The sequence below is a fragment of the Seriola lalandi genome, unplaced genomic scaffold (assembly GCF_002814215.2).
Source record: "Seriola lalandi dorsalis isolate HSWRI2012SDOR001 ecotype SW California unplaced genomic scaffold, Sedor1 jcf7180002054795, whole genome shotgun sequence".
Lineage (NCBI taxonomy): Eukaryota > Metazoa > Chordata > Actinopteri > Carangiformes > Carangidae > Seriola > Seriola lalandi.
This window is the reverse complement of record NW_019525348.1, coordinates 5,064,728-5,084,718: the sequence shown is the minus strand read 5'-3', so window position 1 is coordinate 5,084,718 and position 19,991 is coordinate 5,064,728. Positions and strand designations below refer to the sequence as shown.

The 19,991-nt window shown below is 38.8% G+C and overlaps 1 protein-coding gene across 3 annotated transcripts; it reads right to left on the bottom strand.

Annotated features, from left to right (window-relative positions):
* Window positions 1–1,261: 1,261 nt before the first annotated feature.
* On the bottom strand, window positions 1,262–18,758 carry papolg (poly(A) polymerase gamma). 3 transcript variants are annotated; one of them, XM_023425816.2, is made up of 24 exons: window positions 18,402–18,757; window positions 17,458–17,616; window positions 17,003–17,069; window positions 16,772–16,853; window positions 13,420–13,529; window positions 12,405–12,458; window positions 11,415–11,526; window positions 11,024–11,113; window positions 10,603–10,741; window positions 10,387–10,459; window positions 8,856–8,976; window positions 8,573–8,657; window positions 7,902–7,955; window positions 7,506–7,625; window positions 6,849–6,958; window positions 5,934–6,055; window positions 5,659–5,816; window positions 5,324–5,424; window positions 4,746–4,948; window positions 4,525–4,608; window positions 4,366–4,425; window positions 4,113–4,216; window positions 3,908–4,008; window positions 1,262–3,584 (listed from the first exon to the last, which is right to left on the bottom strand). In XM_023425816.2, the coding sequence occupies exons 1-24, from the start codon at window positions 18,416–18,418 to the stop codon at window positions 3,409–3,411; spliced, it is 2,502 nt and encodes an 833-aa protein (XP_023281584.1). In that variant the 5' UTR covers window positions 18,419–18,757; the 3' UTR covers window positions 1,262–3,408. The 3 variants fall into 3 exon arrangements, with proteins under 3 accessions (XP_023281584.1, XP_023281585.1, XP_087035278.1); XM_023425817.2 differs by having other exon boundaries at window positions 4,746–4,912; window positions 18,402–18,756; XM_087179152.1 differs by lacking the exon at window positions 12,405–12,458 and having other exon boundaries at window positions 18,402–18,758.
* Window positions 18,759–19,991: the final 1,233 nt, after the last annotated feature.

Here is a 19,991-nt window from a genome sequence, read left to right as displayed (position 1 = left end):
TCATGTCTCTATGTGCTACAACAGCTCCATCATTGTTTCTTTATCTTATTATTTCCATGGAAAACCTTCAGAAACCAGTGGTGTTTGTTGGTGCCACAGCGCCTCCACCTGGAGGAGAGAAGCAACGACCATCAATCACACCAGTCAATGCAACACACAGTAAACTCAGCTTTTTCTTTACATGACTGAATGAACCTGATGGAGAGAAAAGAAATCTCAGAGCACTGTCTACACATTTGTCTATGTGTCAAGTGTCTCAGGTTTGTGGAAGATAACTCATTGGCAAATAGCAATTTCCAAACACTCAACATTAGATTTAAAATAATCATATTAATAATATAACAATACATATAGCCCTAATATATTCCTATTTCTATTAACATCGTATCAAAATTAATATAGTAGTTGTTAATATCTTACTGTACACATTAACACTGCTCTGCATGTCTAGATGCTGCATGGTGACTAGGGATAGTTTTCATTATGTTATTGCATCAATGTTTTGCTGCTTCCTGTCGCTGTGGCTCTGAACAATGCTGATTTGCTGCTGTTGACTCTTCAGTGTCTAGTGTCACTGTCCTTGTGTTTTTATTAATGACTCAGTTACTTAATGGGACTTTTTCATTTCATTGAAGATATTTCGACATGTCACTGTAGGAAAATCACAGGTATGAATAATGGAAATGATGGCTGAATTCCATTTAGCTGCTTCAGTTTCAGGGTCCTGGTTTTGCACATGCTGGCTCACCGTCACACTTCCACAATCTTGCCACTGTTTACTAGCTGCTCTGGAATTTTCAGTTCAGTGTCAGTCTATGCTTTTCTTAGTTTAGTTTGTACAGTAGTCATGGAATTGTAGATCTCTAAATTTAATTTTTTGGATCAAGATCTTGTTGGTTTAAAGGTTGAATTTTTATTGTATTCTCTAATTATTGTTTATTTATTATTAATATCAACAGTGAGTTAATGGACACATGAATTTCCCCAAGGGATAAATATATAGTATATATCTAATTTCATTCTTGATCCCTGAAACAGCACCTGATAAAACAATACTATTAAGACCACTTTAGTAGACTGATTAAATGTTCACAATAGTTCCAGTTGTCATGTCATTTTTCATTTCTAATGGGCAAACTGACACCAAGTCATCAAGACTTTTCCAGGAAAACAAGGCACACAGGTCATGAAAACCCTTCCCAATACTACAGCACTTAAAAATATATGTAACAAAAAAAAAAAAGAAAAAAAAAAGACACCATAGTTTTTAGGGGTTTAATTGGTGTACAGATTCATTTAAAGGAAGTGATAAACACATACAAAAATACCCTTTCAATACATTTTAGAAACAAACATCTAAATGACCTGTTTTGTTAAATGTTTCTGAACAGCAAAACATGAGTTGTCTGAAACAGAGTGGTGCAGATTTCATTCAAAAAAGACCTACCTGCTATGAATGCTATTAAAAAAAAGATCACATGGTACAAATATGCAAATATAAATAAAGTGATAAGAAAACCCCCAATAATGAAGAATATGCCTTTTGAAAAAAATGTTCTCTGTACATATAGTTGGGGAAACTGATGCTGGAAAAAGAGCCTGTGTCCCAACTCTCTACCTGCTCCGATGAAGAGGGCGCTTCTCTAGCATCACTTTACACTTTGTTGTATACATAGAACCTCTGTGCTGAAGACCAACACAAACAAACCCAACTTCAGATCATAAAGATGGAGGGCTGGGGCCAAAGGCAGGAAAAAGTTGTCTCCCGACCCCCCACCCGTGGCCCTAGGAGATGCCTTTTAAGAACCTCCACAGGAGGCGCAGAGGGTTAAACACCCAAAACGAAGGGAATTCCGTCTCTCTCCAGCACATAAACCATCTATGCATGCACGCTCACACACAGTCAACCACATACGCATGCATACACACACAAACCAGCACAACTCGTCAAAAAGCTTCGAACCATTTTTCACAAAAGCACCACTAACTCTTTCATGGACACTGAACACGAAAACAGCCAGGACTTCGCTTCGTCAGGATCGAGCCTCACTAGCAAACAGACCACGTTGAAGTGGTGGCGGCGGTGGTGGTGGTGGGGGGGTCAAACAGTATCCTGTTATTTAGCCTTCCTGATGGATTAGAGGATAGTTTTTAGGTGTCAGACAATCTGTCAATCACAGGTACATACACAAAACCAATGTTTAAACACTTACTTGCGACAGCTTTCTTGTGACCTGTCACACTCACTTTTTTGTGTCAACCACACTTATCCGACATCGGGCTTAAACACACTATGAAAAGTAAGCAGAAAACTCATCAACCTTTTCTTTTAATCCAAGACGAACGGTTGGCGTGACACAGAGACACTGAAGCTACTGAACAGAAGGATTAGCGTAGCATCTTGATATGGTTCTTCCAATGTTTTTGAACTAATCCTTCAAAAGAGCTAAACAATGACTGAAAAGCTTCAGACCCATTTCATCACTTCCAGAAAATGCTTGACGTTTCCTGTTGTTGTGAGGTTGATTTTCTTGCTCTTACTGGCACCTGAGAAGCACTGATGTCACCGGGCGTCTACGATCACCTACACACTGCAGGTCCGATACTACCCTGGAGTCCTCTTTGGGTAGTCATGGTGGCCCAAAGAGTTGTGGTTGTGATTTCCGTCATAAGCAAACCCTCAATAAATCCTCCCTGCAAGTATCCAAACCTATACAATGTTTACAAAAGATATCCAGGGCTGGAGACACATTTGTTGGACAAGCAGTAGAGAAAAACAAGAAATTACAATTTTTTAAACATTTTTTTTCTTTTTAGATAAAACTACAATAGAATGGTCAAAAGACTTTAACAGTGATCTTTTGCTTCTTTTTTTAAGACAAAAAAGTTATGTACATCAACATTTACTGTACAGGTTTCTGTTTGGGAAAAAAGAGAAAAAAAAGAAAAAAGAAAAAAAAAAGAAAATCAGCATACACCAGAAGTGTGTGTAGCAAGCGTCGATAAACGTTTTGGGCTGTTTTAAAACATGTTAACTGGAAAAGAAAAAAGGGAAAACAAAAAGAAGAACAGCTCATTTTCCGTCATTGCTGTGTGCATTTTCAAACACTGAGGGACAAGATGAGTAAAAAAACTGTTGCTTTAGTTCGCATGTCAGATATCTCCATAAAGTTGTGTTAAATGCCCTCTGGTTGTGAGTGTGCCAGAGGGCGCAGACAACATTGACCAAATCACCTATCCACTGGCAAATCTGGAATCTCTGAAGATTTGAGTTGAGGCGTCCGTCCCGCTGCTTCACTCGAGACCGAACACACTCCCTGTCCCCGTGTGAAGTCATCGTCTCGGTGTTTGACTTAAATGTAAAGCTCCCACCTCTGTGTGGATGAATCCAGTCTATCAGTCGTGTGTTCAAGCTATGTGGATTCTGGCCTTCTCTGTTTCTTTCAGCCTCTTGGCCTGCTCTTCCAGAGAGGGGGAGTGGGGTCTCTTGGAGGCTGCTCCGTTCAGTGGGTCAGCTCCTCTGCTCACTAATGTGGGGATGGAGCTGCCGACGGGAGGCGCCACGTGTTTGGATGCCACATGTTCTACAGAGAGAAACAGAGTCGACAAAAACTTTGTTCATCTTGACTCCTGATTTGGATTTAGTTTTAGTGTTTCTATTCCAATTTTTGGTTGGACAAAAGTGATGTCAACCCCAGAAAAGCAAATAACCATGACTTGTTATCAATGGTTATGTTTTATTTAGTTTTAGTCTTATTTTCACCTTGAAAAAAAGGCTGTCAACAAATATTTCTTGTTCTTGTTTTTGTCAAGGAATATTTTTCACTAGTTTTACTTGATAAAATTAACAACAGTACTGAGCACCTTGATGACTTCAAGAGCTGATGGTGAAAATACTGATACTCACTTGAGCCAATGACAGGAATGGACATGCCCTTCTCTTCGCTGGCAGGAGGAGTGTCAGTGGTGAGGGTCCCCTCAAATACTGGGGGCTTGGGAGGTGTGATGCTGCATGACATCGGAATGTACAAGTTAATTAAACAAAGTAAACATTTTAGAAAGACGATTAAATATCATCATCTATTGCTGCTGGAATAATAACTGAAGCTCACTTGTGGCGATTGAGGGCCAGTTTAATTGAATTCTTCACAACACGACAACTGTTGCTGGCTGGGAGAGGCGAGGAGGCGTCTGGCAGCTCCATGCTGGGAAGTCTCTGAGGTAGGGACAAAACGACATGAATCAATACACATGCACATGATTTAGTAGCTGCTTCAACAAAAGTCCATCACATAGTCTAACGTTGATTAAAGTCAAACCACTCAGGTATTAAATAGAGCTCATGGTTCACAAAGAAAACCTTACCTGTGTTCTTGAGGTATCAATGGTTGGAATGGGCTTAGCCTTTGATCCAGAAATAGGGGTCTAATGGTGAAGAGACAAAAATTGAAAATGTAAATACATTTTTTTTGTCTGGTTTTATAAAAACTGTTTATGAAAGCAGATGGAGTAGACAACACTTACAATATTAGGTCCTTCTCCAGGCGGTAAGGAGTCAGAGGATGGTGGATATGGCTCTTTAAATATAGAGTCATCGTTGGACACCACCTGCAGCAAAAACACAACTTTTACTCTGCATGACAGTTACAGTAAATCTCATTAAATATGCCCTTAAGTTTAAATCTATGTATTCAAAACTCATCCATTCTGTAACTCCTGCCCTTAACTGGGAATAACCTCCTTACCTCTGCATCTTTGAGCCTCTTGGCCAGGTCCTCTTGTGTAGGTGAGTGTGGTCTCTTGGCGGGAGCTCCATTGACAGAGTCCTCCAGGCCGTTGGGCTCCTCTCTGGGGCTGCTGGTGGCATTGGGCTTAACACTAACGCTCGGCACTGGGGTGACAGAGCTGCTGGCTGGTGGGGAAGGAGGCTTAACTTTAACTGGAGGCTCTTCAGAGTGAGAAAGTACAGATGTGACGAAAGTAGATCAGGATATATCCAAATCTCTCTCACACACTTTCAACATTTCCAGTATCAACATGCCCTTTGTTCACTGAGACGGTTCTGTAGATTTAAAGATTTTGGTTGATATTTATTACTATTTATTACAGCATATCAAAATATAATTGAAATCACAATACGGCCAAGAGCAATATCCAAATCCCAGGAGCGTTGTGGTGCTATGGAGATGCCCCGGCCTACAAATTATGTTCTCCAGATGTAAGGGAACATGCTTCTTTGGCAACAAGCACCAACAAAGGTCACACACACATGACTTTTCCATACTGAACATAACATCCATGCATTAGTCACTGGAAAACTCACTTGAGCCAATGACAGGGATAGACATGCCTTGGTCTTTAGCAGCTGGTGCTGCACTGGGTGATGGGGAGCCTTCCACGAAAAGCTGCTTGGGAGGGCTGGCACTGAAAAATACAGAGAAGAACGAACACATTTACTCAACATGGTTATTGTAGATTTGAGCCCAGTCATTGTGATGACTCATCAAACATGAGAAAGAAAACAGGAACTAGAACAGAAACAAAGTAGCAGGTAAGAGTTAGAAACATACAAATGCAAAATATGAAATTGCACCAGTTAAAACTAGAGCTGCAGAATAACAGCAGTGAAGAAGAACACGAATGACAAGTATATCATACCCATCATCTGTGTCCGATGCAGGCTTGGAGGGTTTGTTGGCTGGGGAGCTGAAGGGAGTCCCCGAGTCTGTGTCTCTGGAGCTGTCCAGATGACTGCTGTCCAGAGAGATCCGCTTAGAGCTTCCGCCATTAGAGCTACGGTTCAACTCTGCTATGCTCTGCAGAAAAGACAAGAGGGGGAAAATAAACTGTGTGGCAACTGACAAAGACAATATTCATAATGCATCTGAAAATGATAGCGGATTTGTCCCATCATGCACAGGAAGATATCGTACCCTCTTCTTTTTCTGCACCAGTTCAGGAGGAAGATACTGATGGAGCTGTTTCTTCTTTACATGTGTTGCTTCAATCTTCATCCCATCCTTCAGCATGTTGATGTTGTTGGCTTGTCTGTACACTGCAGAGACATGGCATGTTAAGGTTCACTGACCACTGGTCTGAATGTTTACATATCAGGCTATATAGCTATACTTTATAGCACAGTCCGAGTGGGTGCTGGACATTTCTTCTATTTTGACTCCTTAGAACTCAAACACTTCATCTTTCTGAATTAGTATTTTTCTACACTCTGACACCTGCCACTGTCTTTTCTGTCCTGTCTTCAACACAAAGTGAATTCTGCTATAAGTCCAGTAACTAAACCTGATGTGTTGAGGCTATTTTATGTAGAGCCAATGCAAAGTTCCTGCTACTGCAGGTTTCCTCTAAGTACCATTTTCCTACAGAAAATTCTGTTAAAGATTATTGCATGTTAAATTGCCACTCAGATTACATTTGGAAGTTAAGAGTACATTTCAATTTAAATATCAAAAAATGCTGGGGAAAAAAAAAATCATCTCCGTGTCACTTTTAATAAAAGTACAAACGTCTTAGAATGCTTATTTTCTCAATTACTACAAGCAAAAAATATTATAATGCATGTGATTGGATAAAAGTGTGGAATAATTATGATTCATCTTGTGGTTGTCAAGAAAACACAAAGGCAGAAATTGTCCCTGAACACACTCATTCATCAAAATTTATTTAAAATGGATATTTACCCCACTAATTAGGCTTTTGTAGCCATTTATACACTTGCAGTGCACAGCACATGCTGGTATACGCTGTAGCCTATTTTGTCTTATTGTATGTTTGACTAGGTCGTTCCACTACCGGCCATGGAAAATGCTAAGGGATATGACAGGACTTACCAGTGTCTGTGAAGGACTGGATGTCATATGTCAGGTCAATGTTCACACTCTCTGCATTCTCCACTTTCTTGAAGATAATCCCAATGAACCACATGGACACAAAGTCGTTCCTGTTGCAGAAACAGACAAGATTCAAAATGAAAATGATCATTAACTCATGTTTGATTTATGCTCACTGCACAATTTTCAAAAGTAATTAACGTGTTTGTGATGTTCAAGCAAGTAAGGATAAGAAAATGAATACACTTATTTTACTGTCAAAACTGCAGTGAACCAATCCAATGTGCTGCCTAATAACTAACTTGACCTTAGCAAACAATGGATTTCAGGACTCACCGACTTGCACCAGCAGTAAACACATTGACGAGTCACTCAAATGAAACAAACAAAACAAACCAAAAAAAAAAAAGCATACTACTACTACTACTACTACTACTACTACTAGTAATAGTAATAATAATAATAATAATAATAATAATAATAACAACAATAACAACAACAACAATAACAATAATAATTATCATCATCATCATCATAATGAAAATGTGTAGACTGATCTTAGAATAAATGTTTGATTAATGATTAGCAGAATTTGACCTCATTAATCCAGAACTTCCTCAGTCAGCTGTTTGTACAAACAGATAAAACTAGACTCACTCGTTCCGGTTCTCTTTGGACCCGGGGAAGGACTGGGGGTTGACATGAGCCAGGGTGATGTACTCGTTCCTCTCCAGGTTTCCCACAAGAACGCGGATCTTTGACTCCACCAGACCGATCCTGAAGGAAAACATCAGGATGTAGTCACAGGAGTGCCAATAATACAAGTTAACTTCACAGCATTTCTGTACAGTTTCATGGCTCCAGGACTTATTTATTCAGTTGTATTTGTTTCTGTGTTACATTGTGAGCAGGATCTGTTACACATTAATGTTAATACAATTAAATAAATTCACTCTGGAATGGTGCACAGCTGCGCCTGTTGCATCAGTTAAAAGTCCCAATGCAATTTAAATCACGTGAAGGGTGAAAGAAATCCAGTTCTGTGGCACTCACCATTCCAAGTGGTTTTCTTCTGTGGACGCACTGGCAGTCAAAACTATATAATGCCTGAAGCACAAAAAACAAACAAACAAAACATTTAATGTTTCCTACCCATGTGTATTTATGAGGAAAAACAGCTTCAAGGCCATTTAACAGAGTGACCAGCCCCTTTACATCTTTACTGGGCTGTATGATTTGTCATTTTTGATTGTAGTGAATATTAATCATCAAATGGGGGGATTCTGCAGCTTTTTCAATAAAAGGTTGGTTTCTTGTGCTACACAGCGGCACAGTGTAGTAGGAGGAGAACCTGGCAGAAAACTCAGTTTCTGTACTTGAACTGTGTGGGAGGAAATTCCAGAAACAAAATGAATCGACCCAAATCTACTGACCACAGTTAGGACGAGTCACATCTGCCCAATCTTCAAAACGTAAAAACAATATGTTGGTCAAAAGAAATGCACTGGCATCATCCAGTTTTAGTTTCAGTTCCAGTAATACAGTCTGTGGGGTCTACCAAAATTGTAAGTTTACACAAGCAGCTTGTTTCCACATATCCTTATATGATTTTTAAAATAAGTAAATACAAGAGAATCATGCAGCTCTACACGTTTTATTTGTCTTGCTTTGGTCAATAAAATGTTCCAGCCATCATTCCTTTATCCAGCAAATTCGATACCTACTTGTACTTTTGGAAAAAGCTGGGCGGCTCAAAGAGTTTGGACCATTCTGCTTTTCCCTGAAGAATCTCATCTGTGACGCTGAGCCCTGTCCATGACAGACACACAAAGACAAAGATGTAACAATTCCATACTTAAAGTGACACATATATTACTAAGAGGAACAAAAATGTACTGTTATCACTGCCTTTAGCAAACCTAGACAATGTTTTTAAGAACTTTAAGAACCAGGTTAACAGAACTCATTTTCTTTGCAGTGTTGGTTCACTTGTGTATTCTGTATTACCATATTTGAACTCTTCGCTCATGATTGTGCGTGTTGATGTGGAGACGTTGTAGGTGGAGTTCTGCTGGGGATAGGCAGGTGTGATGATGGGCATCAAGTGGTATCTGTCAGACGGGTTCACCTAAAAACACAGCACAGGGGACCAAGATTGGTTTCACAGGAGGAATCAGCCTTCACTGACCCCAAAGCAAGCACACTCCACACAAAAAACTAAATGAGTAGAGCAACTTCACACCCACACACTGAAAGGCACCATGACACCAAGTGCACACATCCCACACACACACACACACACACACACACACACACACACACACACACACACACAGTACATCTCAATTCACTTTGTTTCCCTCATTTGCATTTTTTCCCAAAAGTGATGCAAGGGAGGAGGAATCAAAGACGTGCTTCCCTCTCAAAATCATCTGAAATTACTGAAGGCTGCCCAGCTGGATCACCTGTTTGTGGATTGTGACTGATCTTTAGGATGCTCCCTTATAGTTTGTAATTAAATAATGTGAAGTACCCAAACACTAAGTGCACAATCTCCAGTGTTTGTGCCATTAATTTTAACTATTTAACATAACTTGAACTATAACGTGTAATATCAAGTGGTTGACAGGTATCAATGCATGTGTACAGACAGATCTGTCAAACCACAAGTGAATTTTTACATCATTTGTTTGAAAATGTTTTTATTGTCTATTTTATGATGATAATTTCTCACAGTAAACAGAAATAATTAAGTAGCCTAAACGTTCTGGAAATTATAAAATGATATCTACTTTCTGCCCAATGCACAGTGATAGTTGGCCCTACTGTGTCGGAACGGAAACAACAACAATAGACGATTAAAATGTGTTTATTGCTGATAGGACACAACAAACATGACAGAAATTTCAACGGCTAGAATGTTGTCAGTTAATGCAATAGACAAATTAGTTTGGGAGACGTTAAATTTATGATATTATTATGAAAAACGAGTAAAAACAAAGTTTAAGTCAAAATCATTATTTCGAAAGCTTGGCTTTGAGGAAAAAAAAAAAAACATTCAAATGGATAGCCTGTCCTATTCCTGGACTACAAGCACATTACAACGCAAAATTTTACTGGTGTGATTTCTACACAAATGTCAGATCTGTCATGTTATTCAATTGCTAATGCATTTTTACTGAAGGGATGCGTCTGTCTGATAAAGGATGTCCACGTAGGGATTCTTCCTTGCTCCAAGCTGCTCTGGGAAGCCTCCTCCGAGCAGAGTTAAGAGCATTGGAACTCATGATGGGCGACCCGATCAATGTCGTGGTCACATACAGACAGAGGAGCGAGGAGACATGAAATAAGAGACAATAAATGTACCTGTTCTATATCTGTTGAGCTGACTGTAAAATACCAAACAATCTCTTCACAACTCAGTAGATTAACTCCTGTCCAGATAGTGTTTCCTGTGTCTGCACAGCAATACACATAATGAACAGGGGCATAACAACATGATAAAGAAATGGAAATACAACGCTGGTGTCATACTCACTCTAGGATCCCACACGGGTAAATTCAGATTACTGTCCTCAGGCTGTTTCAGTAACACAGGATTTGGCCACTCCCTGTAGAATAGAAAGACAAATTTAGTCAATAAATGTTTTGAATACCGAAATACAATAACTGGCATTTGTACAGCGCTGTGAAATACTGCCATCAAGTGGAACAGGATAAAAACAACATTCTAGTTGCAGAGCCAGATACTCACCATTTAGAGAAAACCAAGAAGAACTTGTGGACGAGTGTGGCAGCTACAGCGTTTGGGTAGAGCTGACAGGTCCTGGCCACCAGCATGGCCCATGACACTCCACCCAGAAACCCCAGCATGTTGGAGTAGATCCCACGACCTGCAGTCACAGGACACATTACCAAAATTTCGTAAAAAACTCAGAGACACATGTAGGAAGTAAAAATATCTTGAATTCTACACAAACTTGTTACTGTTACGTCAATGTTTTATATATCGTCTCTTAACTTGTGACAACTGTGTGTATTTCTCTGTTTTGATGGGCAATACTGCTGATGGGCCAAAGTGTATATGCTCATGATACATTGAATATGACCCATAGATGCAATAAAAGCAGATACACAAAAAATACACCTAAAAGTGTGTTTGAAAGTCCACTTACGTTTTGCCCACAGTTTGATGGCTCTCAGTGTCAACCTGAAGTTTTCTTTGTTTGGCACCAGGTACAAAATTTCATCAGTCACTCGACAGCCTGTAATAAGACAAAACATCATAAATCTCAAACACTGTCAGACCAGCATCACACTAACAGTCTGTGTGTGAATTCACAAAAAGGTTTACGTTTCAAAAACTTGTGTTATTTACAGTCATACCTGCAAAATATGATATACCAAAAGCTTATTCTATTGTTGTAATTATTAAATGTCACTTTGGAAAACAGTACCAGCAACAGTATCAGGCCTCAAGTCAAGTCAATCAAAAAAAAAAAAAAAGAAGTCAATATTGACTTCTCTACTGCCTCTGCACAATCCAATTGAAGCCATGAAGTGTACCATTAAGGCTGCGGATACACCGAATGTCCAAGTTTCTCAGGATGGAGTCTCCCCTCAGGTCCAGGTTGTCTGGAATGGATTGTAAGGCCAGTCTGGCAAAAAGCAGGTCAATCTGCTCAGACAGACAGAAAAGCAGGACAGAAGGTAGATATTAAAAAGAGTACACAAAATCCATTGTCTACCCCCGTTAACCTTGTTCAGAGTTGCAGGGGGCACACATTTCTGAACTTGGAGGTTCTCTGGAACAAATACACAGCGGACTGAGGTGAAACTTCTCAAGTAAAAAAAGTTTAAGTACTAAAATACTGGACACAATAAATAGTTGTGTCTAATATTTTAAAGTTTACTTTTTAGAAAGTCATAAATAGGTAGACAAGGGCTGCTTAAAATCACTTTTCTTGTGGGAATGGTGAACAAGTACAAAGCAATACAGCACAGTTGGATGATGGGAAGTGCACATCAACTATAAAATGTCTCAATGTCATAAAAACCACATAATTTGTTATTACGATTTTCAACAGCTATGAGCTTTTAAATGATAATATTTCAATTCCTTTGTTTACAAATTTCATTGAGCCATGGTGCAAGACTTAAAATGGCAACTAAAACATGCACACAGGTTTCAAACATAGGAAGATACTGGAACAGTTATGTTGATGCTCATCTGTCACATTATCTCATATCTGCAAGGTTTTCATAGACCTGAACTACAAGCTGGGCCACCAACTCGTGTCATGAAGTTTCTTCAAGGTTTTTTGTTGTATTAGACAATAACAGCTGAAGTAAAGTCAACTCTAGAATCACAGTCCCAACTACACCACAAACTACAAAGACAGTGCCTATAAAATCCAGCAAAGCAAGAGTTGTGTCATTAATGAGTAGTCTGTTTATTTATCCACTAGGCAACATCCCTGGTGGTACTGCGTCAGACCCAGTAACTGAGAACTTATGTAGAAGACAACACAGATCACTTGGATCTCAATAACTTACCTCTATTCCATCAAATTTGAATTTTATCACAGGTACAAAAGCATCCTCAACAGCCTTGAGGAAAAAAAAAGACAGAGACAATGTCAAAACCAAATCTGGGACAGTACAAAGTCACAAGGCTGACTGACATTATCATGGAATTAAATTAGCTCCAAATGAACAAGAGGTGTGAACCAAGGTGGAGTTTGATTCCAGCATAGTACTTTGTATATTTGTAGTTTGAGGGCACAGCGTGGGTTCAAATTCAAGAAACAACATAATGTAGAATATGAGTGTCACTTTGGAGTACAGGGTTTCAAAATTCAACTGAAAAAATACATGGACATTCTCCTCTTACAGCAGTCAATAAGCATAGTTACTCTCACTATCGTTAATCCACCAGTAAAGTGCCCTCAGCCATGCCACTGAAAGTACTACTGAACATTTCAACAAATATCAGCTAATTAAGTTATTTTATTTAAAGAATATGTAGAGTCACGACAATAAAACTTAAGAGATGTACACACTCTTTCATCAAGTGTATTAGTGTTAATATATACACACATCTTAGGAAATTAATAATGCTTTCCAGCAGACCTAACAACACCACAGGCAATGCTCCTGAGTATTGCTCATCTCCTGAGAGGTACTACATTATTACTCTGTGCTTTTTAAATTCTCTACCTACTCAGCAAAAGCAAAGTTAAGCCTCAACCATACAGATGTAATCCAGCAATCAATACCAGTGATACATACAGTTCTGCATTCCCAGTACAGTGAACTCAGCTCTCTTAGAGAAAGGCGTTCTCCCCAAGGAGCAGTGATGAAAGCGGTCCGCTACTCTTGCATCTTCTACACTGAAAACCCTTCGATTTGACATGACTGTGACTTTTCAAGGCTCAAGAATAAAACAAGAGATTTCTTCATTGGGAAATATCTAAACATCGTGGTTCCCCTATAAATGTCATGTTGTAACCCTGAAGCCTACAGATAAGCTTGTTTGTTGCTTATATATTGTGAAATGCAACAGACTTACCCTCAAGTCTTTGATCTCTTCATGCTGTTTCAATTTCTCAAAGAAAGACTGGAAAAAGTCACTTCTCTCTACATGACGTGGAGCCACACATAAGGCATCAATATCAGCTCCTGTAACAAACAGTTACTTTGATCAGTGTAATCTGTGTTGCTCAGTAGGTTAAATGGTTGATGACTTCAATAACAATCTGATAAGTAGGCTGAACAAAGTTTCTGCATTCAAGGTTAAAGAGAGTGTAATAAAACACTGTGAGTAAACAACTTTGACACTGAGCTCAAGTAGGGCAAAGTGAAGCACAGAATCTTTTGAATAGTTTTTTCTCCAATGATCCATCCAATTCATCCTGCTTTGGACAATCTCAGCCTATGAAATATAAAAGGACTAGATATTTTTAACAGACAAAACTACACACATGCCATGCTTTTGCTAGACATTGATGACCTTTTGTGAACTCTGTAAGGGGCGAGAAGAATTTAAAAAAAAGTTTCTGAGACTAGAGGTGAGTGTAACTCTTGCATTTGTTGTTGGATTTCTGACATCATATGCATCCGTCCATACTAATGTTGAACTCTTCCACAAAAATTAAATCCTGTGAGGCTTGAATTATACCCAATATCTTCAAAATGTATTATCTCCAAGTATTAGTTTTCAGTATTTTTCAAGTCCCACCAAAGATATGTTTTATTCTACAATAAATTGGAAATTATGAAATGCTGCAAATCTTTATGGTACCGTTGTGACCCAGGATAGTTAGCGAGTGAGACTCTAAAGATCATGCTTATGAGATGGACAGAATGAAAAAAAGACACTGTACAGTGATCTGAGCTCTGTTTGTGTTTGTTGAAGAGCTATTATCTCCGGCTAAAAGATGTGAAACAACAGACGCCAACTGAACAGTGTGTGGATTTTACTTTTTTTAGTCTGTCTTTGCTTCTAACAGCTTTCTAAAGATATCAGGCTGGAAACAGTGCAAATGAATTAATGAGCAGTCTTTCAGTTTTTGCCATGTCTCTGCTCGAAGTGATGGTTAAAGTGGATGTGCTGTACCTGCTACAGACAGCCCGTGTCTAGTTGTATGGAATTGCATTTATTTTTTAAAAATACACATAATGATGCCCCTGTAAGTGGTGCATGAGTTTTATTGTTCTTGCTCAACTGTTTTGCATGTAAGCCTAAAGAAAATACAGATGTGTTGTCATGTCATGTTTTTTTTGCATTTGACAAATTAAAAAAAATCCTTGATCCAAAGTTTTATAACCAAGAAATGTGCACTTTACACAATTTCATATTCAAGGAAACAACAGAGTTTCTCACTTGTTGAATGTATGAGAAATTTAAGTTCCCAGGATAAATTCTGCAAAGCACTTTGGACAACACTGGTGTTTATCTGATGTAACTAAATTATCAAAAACCAATTCTGGGCTTTGTGAACTGTAATCAAATTGAATCTGGATATCAATGCTGATACCCACCCCTAGCCAGCAGTCATTCCCAAGCTGCTGTGCTGCAGTGATACAATAATTATTTACAATTGTGATGTCATCTGACAGAATCGATGTAAATCTAGGTTTATGACAACAGCTCTTCTGTGTATTTGGCTATAATGGCATTTAAAATGAACAATCAACATGAAAGTTAAAGGCGCTTAAAGGTTGTCTTGATGTTACTGCCACACAGCCCCTGACCCTCCCTGCACTGGCTGAGGTTAACATTCTGGGAACGCTCAGTTTACCCTGTACACACTGAAACACCAAGCTGTTTTGGAAAAGTTCTGTTTTGGGGTGAGAAAAACACAGTTCTAATCTGGATGGTGAGCTAAAACAGACAGAAAAAAGACGTGTTTACACGTTGTATCAGGTCTGACTGTACTCTTTCGAGTTCTGACACACCGATTGGAAAAATACAGATTCATCAAACTCCCACGCTAATGAATCTGTTTACTTTTCTCTCTCTACCTTTTTGAAAAGAATAGCTCTATGTAAGACATTTACATAGCAGCTTCTCATTTTTACATGGTTTTAACTGCTTTTTAAAGACCAGCACTTCAACAGTAAAAATGACAAATTTTTCTAGCAGCTGGACATATAAGCTGTAATTAATGGTAATTCTGTGAGTAACTTGCTAACACGCTCAAAATAAACTTGTCTGTTGTCTGGTTTGTGTGCCCGCCAACAGCTGGTGTTTGTACTAAGGCAATGATGATTTATGACTGAAGAAACTCTATAACACCACTGTGCAATCAGAGAAGACTGAGTGTTAAGTTCTATGTTAGGTCATTTTCAGTTTGGAGCTTCAGTGTGGACTGTGTCACTAAGAAAAGTGTCAGATTAGATTCAGTATGAGCAGATTCTCGGTATTTAAGTAGTCTTGAAGAAAAACTATTTGATCAGTACATCCCTAAAATAAGTCAATTCAACTGAGATGTCCTGTTGTGACAGGATGTTTGGGAAGGACGAGGACAGACTCTCTATTTGCAGCATGAACAAAATACAGACTTTCAAATGCAGTTTTCAAACAACAGCAGCAATTTAAAGATGTGGTGCACCTGTGAAACATTGCTGAAATTGGCTGCACTCAATATGATGGCCTATGCATGGTGACACTTGTTGTCTCAGAAGATATCATGCAATGAAACCTAAGATGCTTTTCTTTTGTTTACTTTCCCCTGCAGATCACATTCTCACAATGTGATAGGAATAGGTTCAGCCATTTTAATAGGACACAGGTATTTCTCACATCTGAGTTATCCATACGTGCAACTGGCTACAATAAACAAAGCATCAGACAACTTTACTCATTCAGATTAATGGAGAACGCTGTAAAGTGTGACAAAAAAAAAAAATTGGAAAATAAAAAACCTCAACTTTGTTGCACAACAAAAAGTAAAACGCTGCAATACTGTTGTATGTGTTTTGCATCATTTTTACCTTTTCATCTCAATTTTTTGTGCTTGTTAATAGCAAGGAGGTGTGCACATCAATGCCTTTAGCCTATAGTAAGCCAATGTTTGCCCAGCTTTCAAACCCCAAAACTGGTCTTTTCAAAAACACTCAATAGCAGATGAATATGACAATGCCAGCCTCATGCTTTAGTGTGGTCAGGGTGAACTAAGCTTTTCAAAAGCAATGACGCATGTCTGCTTAGACAGGGTTGAGTGCTGTGTGGCAGTAATGTCTAGGTACCTCTGTCTCTCTTTGCTCCTTTTGAGGACCAATATAGCCAGTCATACACTACATGGTGTTGTTATTAAAGTTTAATGTTGCCAGACAATTTCCCAGCATAAAACAAGGATTTGATTGATGTCACTGCATTGAATGAATGAATATAATATCAAAATAAATAGTAACCATACCTTTTGTGTGCACCCCAAGGCGGTACGAACCAAATGTAAATATCTTGCCCCCAACACAGCTAATAGCTGATGGTGGTAGATTCTGTGGAGAAGAGAAGCAATTACAATTAAGTCAGTATGACTTTTCCCACTTTCAATTGGATGAGTCTCAGATTTGATATTTCCCGTTAATGACTCCACAATGCATCATACATCATTGCTTAAATGTAGAATGCAGACAACAGAACATACCTTTAATTCACTGATCTCTGCAATCCATTCTTTAACAAAGTTATTCAACTTCCCAAGAACTGCAAGTCTGAAAGGAGATACAACTTTTAGCAGGTGCTTCTTCCATACTCCACCCCTTTGACTATACATACAGCAAGACTGAAATGATACAATAAATACACTATACATAATTATATGTTCAGTTGTCTTAAATATAAATTAAGGGAGAAAGGAAAATACATTTAGTTACCACAATAACATGAACAGGTGTAAATACAATGCAGTAGGACACAACAGACTCACAATAAATACTATTTACAAGTTGCTTTTCATTTTTGTTGAGACTACTAGAGAAGTCCTGGTGCATTATATTACAGGTGTTTTTTTAATGAACTCTTAAGTGTAGTTGAGACTGCTGCAATGAAAGGTATGCAGTCAAAATATCCACTATTTGTGTCATGTCAAATATTCCTCACCTATGATTCAATTCCTCTTCGTCTTCAAATACCCCAAAAGGTTTCATAGCATCACAGAGTTTCTTGGTGTACTGGTGGTCTATTTCTCGTGGAGGTGCAAGGCTAATGGCAGAGGTGATGCCATAGTGTTTCTGAGGCTGCTGCCCACCAGGCATGGTGCTGCGAGGGAACATGACATGTGAACACGACACAATACATGGAGTGACAGCTACTATACAATACCGCTTAACGTTACTGTGGTCACTGTTTCATGTCATGATTTACCAAACCTAAACAATGAACATGATGTGAAATGGCAATTCGTTACCAAGTTACTGCTAAGGCTTTTATCAGCAACAGCCAAATGTGGAAGATGTCATTGTTAAGTAGTTTCTGTTTTTCTCCTTTCCAATTACCGCGAACCCATGTGTAAACACTTAGCTAAACGTTGAGAGCAATGTCCTTAAGTTACATCTGTAAAGCAAAAAGCGTGTTACTGACTCCATATTTGTGTACAAATCCAATCCGAAAACTGAATTTACCAAAATTGCATTAATGTGTATGAAATGTGCCACTTTTCTACCTCAGCTGGCGGCGATTGAATGTTAGCTGAGATGCCAGAAACAGGCTGGACGCGCTAACAAATTAGCTAATTTAGCAAAGTTAGCAAACGTTAGCTGGTTGCCACGGAAGAATTGTTTTCATTAATGATCGTGTCAGACCTATTTAAGAGTTGACATTTAAAACAAAAAACCACACGTGAAATTTGTTCATTTTGTCAGGCACATTTGCACTATGGTTACCCAACAACATACAAACGAGCTAGCCAACAAACGATGGCTGCAGGCCTTGTTTGGTTGTTGTGACAGTTTGGCTAACGTTAGCTTTTAGCCTATTCTTTAGGACTATCTTAACCGCGCACAAAAATGTTCATAAGTGGAAAATGTGCTATATGCATGACTTACCTTGACATTTCTTTCATGACACTCTTAAAAGCTTGCCCTGTGTTCAGCTGTAAACCGGTAAAAAACTATAAGAGTCCGCAAGTGGAAATGATAACAGCCTCGACCTGATTACAACAATGGTCACTTTCCAGAGAACCGTTCAAACCTTCCCACTGAACCGGAATCACTTCTTATGAGATAACGTACAAGTTCGTAACCCTGAAAGAATATTCATATCTAATTCGTTTACAAATCCCACGGGATTTTTTGGATGCCAGCAGCTAAACACGCGTTTAATAGCTGTTAGGACCTTTTTTAAATTCAAAACTACAAATGTAACGGCGTTTGTCGGGACAACGTCTGCGTGCAGCACGCTCAGCAACCATCGTCAGGAAGCACCTCCTCACTGAGGCCACAAATCACGTGACCACCGAGGAGGCCTGATGCTACCGAGTGTAACACTATGTAGCACAGCTAGCTGCAACATGTCACCCACACCTGTTACACAAGGTAGGTATGAAGGAGTAAAATACGAGATATATCAACGCATTCTTAACTGTATAGTCTGGAAATGAAGTAGCAAAAAAGCTAAGGTGTAATGTTTAAGAGATGCAATACGTCGGCCAAACTTATGTAAACTAATATTGGCTATTTTTGTTAGCCTGTTATGTCACAAATTCATACAGCATTATTTAAACTTGTTGAACTTCAGTTTTTCTCTTCAGAACAAACTAAATTGTAAGCCACTATTACAGGAGGACATTTACGAATTCACCTTAATGTTTCCGTCAATTTAATAGTTGTATTTGCCAACGTAATAGCTGTATTTGTAGGCCTATTTGTCCAATAAAAATAGCAACTCTGTACACAACTTGTGAGACTATGACATTCTTTGTTTTAGGATTGTTTAGACAAATAAATTAATGTAAAAAAGTGCATTTCATTAATGCACAGTGCCTTTCTGTATGTAAAAAATAAAACCTCCACGTCTGTAAAGTGAACTGTTGATTTGTGTTTATTGTTGCGGTGTACTGTTGTGCCCACCAGGGAGCACCTCTTCACAGAAAAACAAGATGGATGGAAGGAAGCACACGATAAGGGCATAACATTAATTACTAACTAATAACTAGATGAGTGAATGACAGATGTACCAATATGTAATTTCAAAAACGATAACAGATAATAATTGTGTGTTTGTTGGGACTGATACGGACTTAATAACTGACAGATACTGTTTTAACTGTGAAAATCAAATAGGGGAATACAGTTTTTATATTTTAACCAGTTTATTTTCCCAGTCAATAAAATTGTACTTAACACAAGAAATGCTATTTTTGCTGACATTCATCTTTATTTTGCTCTCCTTTAAAGAGACAGCAATGCAATTAAAATAAATGCTTGTGACATTATTATATCCTGGGGTAGACCCAGAATTTGCTGGAGGGATTACATATCCCATCTGGCCGGGGAACACCTCGGGATCCCAAAGGAGGAGCAGGAAAGCATTGCTTGGGAGAGGGATGTCTGGAATAATCTGGAGTAGCTGCAGCCTCTGGGGGATTCATGACTCACTACCGTGAACACAGCTTTTAACTTATCTCACCATGTTAA